At 45.8% G+C, this 11,210-nt stretch overlaps 1 protein-coding gene across 4 annotated transcripts in view; it reads left to right on the forward strand.

The window, feature by feature from the left end:
* The window catches only part of LOC106601752 (G-protein coupled receptor family C group 5 member B-like), a 43,986-nt gene extending 34,853 nt beyond the window's left edge, over positions 1–9,133 (forward strand). For 3 of the 4 annotated variants that reach the window (XM_045715607.1, XM_045715608.1, XM_045715606.1), the window contains exons 3-4: positions 212–339; positions 1,519–9,133. In XM_045715607.1, the coding sequence (XP_045571563.1) occupies positions 212–339; positions 1,519–1,563 (173 nt within the window). In that variant the 3' untranslated portion in view covers positions 1,564–9,133. The remainder of the gene's footprint in view (positions 1–211; positions 340–1,518) is intronic. The other variant, XM_045715609.1, reaches the window with a different exon arrangement.
* The last annotated feature ends 2,077 nt before the right edge of the window (positions 9,134–11,210 follow it).

The following is an 11,210-nucleotide window of genomic DNA, read 5'->3' on the forward strand; positions in this document are numbered from 1 at the left end:
TTCTGTGTATGGGGTTGGATGTAGAACATAGTGACTCAGTGATATTACCATACTGGGCTAACAATAACTACAGTGGTTCTTGTAGTGGTACAAACAGTACCTGTACAGCATGTGTGTTAAAAGTTCCTGTGTTGATCTTAATGTAGAATGCATGAATGAATGTGTTTGCAGAAGAGAATAAGAGAATAACGTTGTTCCTCTGCTGTGCCAGGTCTGAGGAGTGCAGGTAATCATAATGGTAACACAGCGCCCAGACCCAGTGCCCCTTTCCGCAGCAACGTGTACCAGCCCACTGAGATGACCATGATCCTGAATGGGGGAGCGGTGAGTTCTCATATTGTACGTTTACACATCCGACCACGCTTCACATCCATTCACAAACTCTATTAAAACTCTGACTATGAGAGAAAGCAGTGTAGACACTTACACATATATAGAAACATACTCTCACTCACCTGGGCAGTGAGCACACACACATTTACACCCACATTTACGCCCCTGTCACACAATACCATTCACAGGTATACAAACTCAAATTATTATTCTGTTATTCTGCGCAAGAAAGCCACACATATTAGATATAAAGCCACATGTACACAACACATATACACATCTTGCATGCGTGTATGTGTGTGTGAGAGAGTGTGTGTGTGTGTGTGTGTGTGTGTGTGTGTGTGTGTGTGTGTGTGTGTGTGTGTGTGTGTGTGTGTGTGAATGAGGGAGTGGGTTCCCTGGGCTGCAGACTAGAGCCATCTCTCCAGTGTGAGTGATGCAGCTGTGTCCCTGGCCCAATCACGCCCTTTATAGACCCAGGATGGATGGGTGAGCTCCCTAGCGCATGTGACTACCCTCCAATCACCTCGCTATAAATAAACGCTGCTGACCTGGCAGAATCTGGGGCCACGCGTCCAGAAAATCGCTGAGCCAACTTTCAGCTTACGTTCTGGGAACGTTTTAAAATGGCTCGCTCCCAGTGTGGCGTGGCGTGGTGTGGTGTGGCGTGGCGTGGCGTGGCGTGGTGTGGTGTGATGTGGTGTGTGTGGTGTGGTGTGGTGTGGTGTGATGTGGTATGTGTGGTGTGGTGTGGTGTGATGTGGTGTGATGTGGTATGTGTGGTGTGGTGTGATGTGATGTGGTATGTGTGGTGTGGTGTGGTGTGGTGTGATGTGGTATTTTGTGGTGTGGTGTGATGTGGTGTGTGTGGTGTGGTGTGATGTGGTATGTGTGGTGTGGTGTGTGTGGTGTGATGTGGTGTGTGTGGTGTGGTGTGATGTGATGTGGTATGTGTGGTGTGGTGTGGTGTGGTGTGATGTGGTATTTTGTGGTGTGGTGTGATGTGGTGTGTGTGGTGTGGTGTGATGTGGTATGTGTGGTGTGGTGTGTGTGGTGTGGTGTGGTGTGGTGTGTGTGGTGTGGTGTTGTGTGGTGTGTTTGTTTACGTGGGTGTCTCTCAACTTCAAACACTGTATATTACCAAACTGACGTCCCATCTCTTTCTCTCTCTCCTCCCTTTCACAGGTCCCCTCCGCACCCCCGACCTATACGGGGCGGCAGCTGTGGTGAAGGACAGAAATGAAGAAGAAGAGGAAGGAAGAATGGGGTGATGAAGAAGGGATGAAGGGTCCTTTGACAGAGGGATAACCCAGAGAGGATAACTATAACATGGACACCATCAGGACCCCCCCCCTCCACCAGTTAAACAGATGACTTACTGAGGGCTTACACACACCACCCACTCTGTGTTAATCAATTACACCAACCAACCACTGAATGAGTGTGGCTGAGGGGGAGAGCAGGAGAGGACAGATCAAAACATTACAGGTAGTTTTGAAGTTAAATCACTGTAGGAGATATTCAACTTAAAAATAACCCTATTTTGGTTGCAAATGCTGTGGAGACCATTTTCATCTGGGAGATGTGAGATTTGAAATGTTGACAGTTAGGTTTATTTTGTATGAGTCAAGTTAACTCCCATGAGACTGCTAAGCCACTGTATAACTTCTGAAAAACTGTGAAACCTCTGTCCCTTTTCAGATATTTGCTCTGTTTTTGTTGTTTATTTTGGGAGAAACTCTTCTAAAGCAGAATGTTTTACTCTGTCCTCCATCCTCCCGTGGGTATGGTACAGACACCTTACAGCCCTGTACCTCACCACAGCCCATCACACACGGACAAGTATGGCTTAAACTCCAACCTCTTTAGCCAGTGTGTGCCAGGTAACTGCCAAAATAAAGGAAACACCAACATAAAGTGTCTTATTAGGGCGTTGGGCCACCATGAGCCAGAACAGCTTCAATGCACCTTGACATAGATTCTACAAGTGTCTGGAACTCTGTTGGAGGGATGCGACACCATTCTTCCATGAGAAATTCCTACATTTGTTGTTTTGTTGATGGTGGTGGAAAACGCTGTCTCAGGTACCGCTCCAGAATCTCCCATAAATGTTCAATTGGGTTGAGATCTGGTGACTGAGACAGACATGGCATATGGTTTACATCGTTTTCATGCTCATCAAACCATTCAGTGACCACTCGTGCCCTATGGATGGGAGAATTGTCATCCTAAGGGGGCATAGTTATGGTAGCCAAAATAATGGCCTGCTCAGCATTTTTATACATAACTCTAAGAATGATGGGATGTTAATTGCTTAATTAACTCAGGAACCACACCTGTGTAGAAGCAACTGCTTTCAATATCTAATTTGAGGGATGGGCATTTTAAATAATTTCACTATTCGAATAATATCATGATTTTTGTGGGGGATATCTGGATAGTCGAGTTGTTTAAACTTGGGGATTAGATTGCTGTGCAGCCTGTGCTACTTGCATCCCGCTTGCTTGCAGCAGTGTGATTGGCAGGTGCCAGTGAGTTTTACGAGAGAGAGAGAGAGAGCGAGAGAGAGAGAGAGAGAGTAGCCATACAGGCTAGTTAAACAAATTTGTAGATTCCATAGGTTATCCATCATCCCATCTGGTAGTGCCTGTCTTGTATGCATCAAATCAACCTAAAGAAGCTAGCTATGTTAGCCAGCTATATTAGTCAGCTAGCTAGCTAGCTACCTAGGCAAAAAGTACTTAAGGCTATTTTGCTGTGCTTCCCGTCCTTGTCCACAACAACTCCATTCAGATTAAACAACAGCTTACCTGATGGTTGCTCGTAGTTGTAGCCTACTCCTTCTCATTTAACTAACTTAATTCTGTCATTTTAATTCCATTTTGCATTGATTAGAGATCTCCCACGTTGCTTACTACACATGGAGCCACTGACTGTAGACGGTGCCACTTTGATTGGCCCACAATAACAGGCTACTATGGTATGTACTTTATGTCAATAAAACTACATTCAAAAGATATTTTTATTGAATTAAGTATTTCAAATGTCATGGCATATCCTTGTGTGTAGCAATGTCAGATAGACAATTACATTTAGACAAAGCCTTTTCATTGTTAAAATAGACTAAAAATTAATACTCTCACAAGTATTCAAATACTAACGTCCATTCGGATATTTGAATATCCGAATAACCGTGCCCATCCCTACCTCATTTATTCAAGTGTTTCCATTATTTTGTCAGTTACCTGTGTATATGTGTGTGTGTGTACCTCATCTATATTGGCTCTACTCCAAGACTCTGGACCCCAAAAAACAAAATACTCCTTGTCTAAACACTGTGTTCTGCTTCACCCCCCTCCCCCCCTCTCTGAGTAACCTGGACTGACTTTTACTGAATAACCTGGAATCACTACTACTAAGTAACCTGGACTCACTTTTACTGAGTAACCTGGACTCACCTTTACTGAAAAACCTGGACTCACCTCTACTGAGTAACCTGGACTCACCTCTACTGAGTAACATGGACTCACTTCTACTGAGTAACATGGACTCACCTCTACTGAGTAACCTGGACTCACCTCTACTGAGTAACATGGACTCACCTCTACTGAGTAACCTGGACTCACCTCTACTGAGTAACCTGGACTCACCTCTACTGAGTAACATGTGCATCACCTCTACTGAGTAACATGGACTCACCTCTACTGAGTAACATGGACTCACTTCCACTGAGTAACCTGGACTCACTTCTACTGAGTAACCTGGACTCACCTCTACTGAGTAACCTGGACTCACCTCTACTGAGTAACCTGGACTCACCTCTACTGAGTAACATGTGCATCACCTCTACTGAGTAACATGGACTCACCTCTACTGAGTAACCTGGACTCACCTCTACTGAGTAACCTGGACTCACCTCTACTGAGTAACATGGACTCACCTCTACTGAGTAACCTGGACTCACCTCTACTGAGTAACGTGGACTCACCTCTACTGAGTAACGTGGACTCACCTCTACTGAGTAACATGCACTCACCTCTACTGAGTAACCTGGACTCACCTCTACTGAGTAACCTGGACTCACCTCTACTGAGTAACATGGACTCACTTCTACTGAGTAACCTGGACTCACCTCTACTGAGTAACCTGGACTCACCTCTACTGAGTAACATGGACTCACTTCTACTGAGTAACATGGACTCACCTCTACTGAGTAACCTGGACTCACCTCTACTGAGTAACATGGACTCACCTCTACTGAGTAACCTGGACTCACCTCTACTGAGTAACCTGGACTCACCTCTACTGAGTAACATGTGCATCACCTCTACTGAGTAACATGGACTCACCTCTACTGAGTAACATGGACTCACTTCTACTGAGTAACCTGGACTCACTTCTACTGAGTAACCTGGACTCACCTCTACTGAGTAACCTGGACTCACCTCTACTGAGTAACCTGGACTCACCTCTACTGAGTAACATGTGCATCACCTCTACTGAGTAACATGGACTCACCTCTACTGAGTAACCTGGACTCACCTCTACTGAGTAACCTGGACTCACCTCTACTGAGTAACATGGACTCACCTCTACTGAGTAACCTGGACTCACTTCTACTGAGTAACCTGGACTCACTTCTACTGAGTAACCTGGACTCACCTCTACTGAGTAACCTGGACTCACCTCTACTGAGTAACCTGGACTCACCTCTACTGAGTAACCTGGACTCACCTCTACTGAGTAACATGGACTCACCTCTACTGAGTAACATGGACTCACCTCTACTGAGTAACATGGACTCACCTCTACTGAGTAACATGGACTCACCTGTACTGAGTAACGTGGACTCACCTCTACTGAGTAACAAGGACTCACCTCTACTGAGTAACACATACTCACCTCTACTGAGTAACATGGACTCACCTCTACTGAGTAACCTGGACTCACCTCTACTGAGTAACATGGACTCACCTCTACTGAGTAACATGGACTCACCTCTACTGAGTAACATGGACTCACCTCTACTGAGTAACATGGACTCACCTCTACTGAATGACATGGACTCACCTCTACTGAGTGACATGGACTCACCTCTACTGAGTAACATGGACTCACCTCTACTGAGTAACATGGACTCACCTCTACTGAGTAACCTGGACTCACCTCTACTGAATGACATGGACTCACCTCTACTGAGTAACATGGACTCACCTCTACTGAGTAACATGGACTCACCTCTACTGAGTAACATGGACTCACCTCTACTGAGTAACATGGACTCACCTCTACTGAATGACATGGACTCACCTCTACTGAGTAACATGGACTCACCTCTACTGAGTAACATGGACTCACCTCTACTGAGTAACATGGACTCACCTCTACTGAGTAACATGGACTCACCTCTACTGAGTAACATGGACTCACCTCTACTGAGTGACATGGACTCACCTCTACTGAGTAACATGGACTCACTTCTACTCATCTTGTCTTTCCACTTGTCTAACCCCAAACTGTGAACCCACCCAGGCTGCGGTCCAACTAACCATAACGACAATATGACCGCAAACTACTCTACACCTATCCAGCTCACCTAGCACCTGGCGGACAGAGCTAAGCTCTACTGGACGAACAGTAGGAACCGGGGGAATCCGGGGATCCTGATTGGATGGACAGGATGTCAGTCAGTGAGGAGGGGCTCTTGATTGGACAGAAAGGGTGTCAGACAGGGACTGTGCATGTAGGTCAGACAGGCTGTGTTTTCCCACCACGTTCTCCTGTGACCACAGAGACTTTCTGAACCAGCAGGACTGAACCAACTGTCCCTTTATATCAGAGAGAAATGGGTCGGCGGGGAGATGGACTTCCCTTTTACTGTTTTGTTTTTTTCAAAAGTGTGTGTGTGTGCATAGAGATAAAAACATGTTCTATCTGTTTGTGTGTGTGTGTGTGTGTGTGTGTGCACACGCTTGTGCGTGTGTGTGTGTTATTGATTTTATCAGTGTTGGGAGGATATACAACAACTGTGCAATACACAGCTCCAGTCCTGTTCCAGTCCTGGCTGTGCCTCTCCCATTTCCTCCAGACTGGTTTCCAGTGAGCCTGAGAAATGGATCCAGAGTTCCAGACGTCTTGGTCAGCTCCAGATACATAACCCCATACTGTCAGCCTATATATAGACAAGCCCTGACTGCAGTCTGGAACTGCCTGACCTGGCCCCTGTGAATGATCAGATATAGTATACTGTGAGATCAGCTATAAGCCTGTGGGGAGGACTGGAGAAGAAAAGGGGGATGGGTAGCTAGAGAGAGGAAGGGAGGAGCCAGTCCTGAGGGGTTACAATAGTCTATGTGACAGCTACATCGCTTTGACTTCCCCCCAATCAGCCAACGTATCTGTGTGACAAAATGGCTCTTTCCCCAGTGTGTGTGTGTGTGTGTCTGTGGGGAAGGCAGCACTGCTCTGTGCTGCCCTCCTTATCTGAGAAGCCTCTCTCCCTCCTCTCCTCTCATCCGTCTGTGCTGGTAACTACTGTTTTCTGTGCCAAGAAAGACTTGTGTTACAGCAAGGTCTCTGTTTTCAGTCCTCCTCTCTCTTACATACTTACCAGCTCTCCCCTTACGAGAGAGAGACACGCTGTGTACTGTATATAGTAGTGCTGTATAGCTTGTTTTGGTTAGATTTCTTTTTGACTGTAGAGGATGATTTTTTCTAGACACCAGCCTAATATATTATTATATAAACCACTGGACATCTGACTAGTGTAATAATGTTTTGATTTTCATTTTATCGGATTTGTGACTGGATTGATTTCATTGTTATTATTTCATTTTTTATTTTGCTCTTGCTGGTGTCTTTCTTTGTTCTTTTTAACTAGTATTTTAAAACATACTTCAAGACGCTAGCCATGTTTTTAATTTCATTTGATTCGATTATTAACGTTGAAAAACACAACGGTCTGTCTGTGAGGGATCTAGCTAACTTTGGGTGTGGTTTTTCCTACTTGCGACAACCTTGGAAATCTCCTATACAGTATCCTCTGTCAAAACATGTTTCACTGTCTGCTGTAACAGTTTTATTATATGGGGAAACGTAATACATTTTTCAGAGATATGACATTCATTGCATAATGCTTATCAAAAAATACTTGTTGTTTTGCACTTCATAGATAATGACTACTGTGTCTGTGATATCATAGAGTGATGCAGAGAGTAGAGCAGTGATGGTAGAATGACCTCTGATCTATGACCTATGACCCCTGCCAATGGCCAGAGATGGAATGACCCCAAGGGTATTTTGGTGTAATCCTGGGTCATTGGGTTACAGGATGTCTCTTCACTGGGGGTAGGTAGCAGTGGAGGCTGGTGGGAGGAGCTGTAGGAGGACAGGCTCATTGTAATGTCTGGAATGGAATCCACGGAATGGAGTCAAACGTGGTTTCCATATGTTTGATGTGTTTGATACCATTCCATGTATTGCATTCCAGCCATTACAATGAGCCTGTCCTCCTATAGCTCCTCCCACCAGCCTCCACTGGCACTACATGTAGGCCTAACCATAGAAATATAATGACTAGATTGGTTATTCTGTATATGGCCCTAACCCACAGCGCTGCATGCCAAGGCAGGCTTTGTTCGGGCCTCTCCGGGCCAGACCCAGACCCGTTCTGACTGCACTGTGCCAGGCTCCAGTGGGACAGGCTACCGGCCTCAGAGTGCTGGCATAGGATCAGTTCTGCCTTTTAGATAATACTGAATAAGGTTATATGGACAGGAGAGACATGATCCTAGATCAGCACTCCTACCCTAAGACGCTTTGTGAATACGGGTCCTGTCCTCAGGCTGTGGGTGGACAACAAGCAAGGAACAACTGTGGAGATTCACCCTCCCAGAACCGAAGAGGGGCGGGTTTCAATTCTTCAATCTTGTGATGTTTTCACTCAATGTGGAGTACAAAAAAAAAGTCAAAAGCTGTTACTTAGTAGATTTTTGCACTCGTCGATAACTACCTATCTGTGCATGCTCATCACCATTTATATACATGTAAGTACCTTTCTCTCAGACGTACTGTTAAATACTAATTATATTTATGTGAAGGTCATGTGACAAAAATCATATTTTTTTGCATATATCAGATGACAGTTTTATGTCTGTGCTTTCTTGAACACGAGAGAGAGATAAAGACGGTTGTAAAAGAGAGACGGTAGAGAACTGTAGGGGATGTCAGGGGATAGGGTCCAACACAGGCCAAAGGGCCCACAAATAACCTGTTGGAGTTGCTTGTGACATCATCAGATTACCCAAATACTGTACCCCCTGCCAGTTTGTAAGGAAATCTATATGAAATGACTAAAGATCTAGATCTTCATGTCTGTGTTTATAAAGATGCTATGAACAAATTCGGGTGAGATTTTACACATACTACTGTTCCGTCAAGTTCGTTTTCCCCCCCTGGGCAGCCCCATTTGTAAACACCCCTCCTGTCTGGGTTTGACATGTCCTTGACTTGTCTACTCCTGAATTGGCTTGCCTTCACACTGTTCCATTTGTAAACACCCCTCCTGTCTGGGTTTGACATGTCCTTGACTTGTCCACTCCTGAATTGGCTTGCCTTCACACTGTTCCATTCGGGGCATCTGACGGGGGTGGTATTGGTTTCCACAGCTGTGACTGTGCAGTGACGCAGCATGCCTATGTATAGAACTATGTTTCCCTTGATTAGAAGAACAAACAGTTAACTCTCAGTTTCTGTAACCGATTCAGGCAAACGTTCAATAAAGTGTCATGTTTGTAGTTAATGCCTTTCGATGGATCATGTTTTTATTTCTAAATAAGAACAGGCACACTGGAACTCTGTCCCAAGGCGTCCCAAATGGCACCCTATTCCCTACATAGAGGTCTGGTCAAAAGTAGTACACTATATATAGAATAGGGTGGTAATTTATGACCACTATAGAGTCCATAGTGAATTACTGGGACTCTAAAGTGACAGGTATCAAGACTGATTTGTCCATTGCTCCTTACTCTCTGTTCCAGACATTGAACATGGAAGGGTTAAAGCTGTTCAGTTGGTTTGTCAAGACGTCACTGGGAGGTGACAATGACAGATATATAGGCCAAATTGAAATACAGATCTTCAGAGTAGTGCAGTAGTACCCTCCACCCTTTCACATCCCCAGTATAGAAGGACTAATATCCATAATAGTTGAGGCCCTGATTAGAAGAAGAAAAAAGTGTCCCAGTTTGTGACCGATCCCCAAGATGTCATAGACTGGTCTGTATATGCTTCCGCCTCCCAGACTACTCCCCAGCCAGAGTTACCTTCTCCCCAGACTACTCCTCAGCCAGTTACCTTCTCCCAAGACTATTCCTTAGGCAGAGTTACCTTCTCCCCAGATAACTCTTCAGCCAGTTACCTTCTCCCAAGACTACTCCTCAGCCAGTTACTTTCTCCCCAGACTACTCCTCAGCCAGAGTTACCTTCTCCCCAAACTACTCCCCAGCCAGAGTTACCTTCTCCCCTGACTACTCCTCAGTCAGTTACCCTCTCCCCAGACTATTCCTTAGCCAGAGTTACCTTCTCCCCAGATAACTCCTCAGCCAGTTACCTTCTCCCCAGACTACTCAGCCAGAGATAACTTCTCCCCAGACTACTCCTCAGCCTACTCCTCAGCAAGGATTACCTTCTACCCAGACTATTCCTCAGCCAGGGTTACCTTCTCCCCAGACTACTCCTCAGCCAGAGTTACCTTCGCCCCAGACTACTCCACAGTCAGAGTTCCCTTCTACCCAGACTACTCCTCAGCCAGAGTTACCTTCTACCCAAACTACTCCTCAGCCAGAGTTCCCTTCTCCCAGACTACTCCTCAGCCAGAGTTACCTTCTCCCCAGACTACTCCTCAGCCAGAGTTACCCTCTCCCCAGACTACTCCTCAGCCAGAGTTACCTTCTCCCAGACTACTCCTCAGCCAGAGTTACCTTCTCCCCAGACTACTCCTCAGCCAGAGTTACCCTTCACCCCAGACTACTCCTCAGCCAGAGTTACCTTCACCCCAGACTACTCCTCAACTAGATGTACCTTCTCCCCAGATTACTCCTCAGCCAGTCAGAGTTGACAAAAGGACATACAGATGTGAGGCCAGGCTTAAGCTTTCATGCCAGTGCATGCAGTAACATTGAAACTAGTAGAGCAGTCCTGCTACCTGCTGGGCTAATGCTACCTACCCACTGCTATGTGATCCAGTTTCACCATGCAACAGGACCCACTGCTTCCGGCCAGCCAGCCAAGCTCTACTGTGGAGTGCTGGCTGCTCAGGCCTATCAAATGTCCTCGAAATGAAATGAGCTGTTTTATCGCCTCACCCTAACCCAGTGGCAGCTGTGCCCCGGGCATCCAATTACCTACTGACTGAGATACATCTTTCTCCCTTCCCTGGCCTGGGCCTTCTGGGGGCTGCTGCGTCAGGATTGGCCCAGCAGCTGTCCATCACAGGGCCGACCCGCTGTTCTGCTCTGTGATTTGGTCCAATTGAAAACTGTGAGGCCTTCATGAGCAGGGTCTCTGCAGGTAAGTCCCTCAGACATATAACAGTGGATATAATGCCAAAACACTGATATGCACTCTCAAAACCAATGGAATGTCAATGGTCTCTAAAAGGTCCATGAGGGAGTAAAGTACAGCACACTCTATCTTGTCATTTTCAGTGTTTTATTGCTGTCCTGTTCATCAGCTTGCTCTCAGTCACTGAGAGATCACTCTTCTCAGATCTCACTTTCTCTTCCTCTTTCCATCAACAGGGTCATTCAGCTTCCTGACTTGCAGGACACAAGGCTAAGGTGGAAAAAGAATGTGCTATTCTGTTCATCTGCTCTTAT

This window comes from Salmo salar, chromosome ssa03 (genome assembly GCF_905237065.1).
Source record: "Salmo salar chromosome ssa03, Ssal_v3.1, whole genome shotgun sequence".
In the NCBI taxonomy this organism is placed as follows: Eukaryota; Metazoa; Chordata; class Actinopteri; order Salmoniformes; family Salmonidae; genus Salmo; species Salmo salar.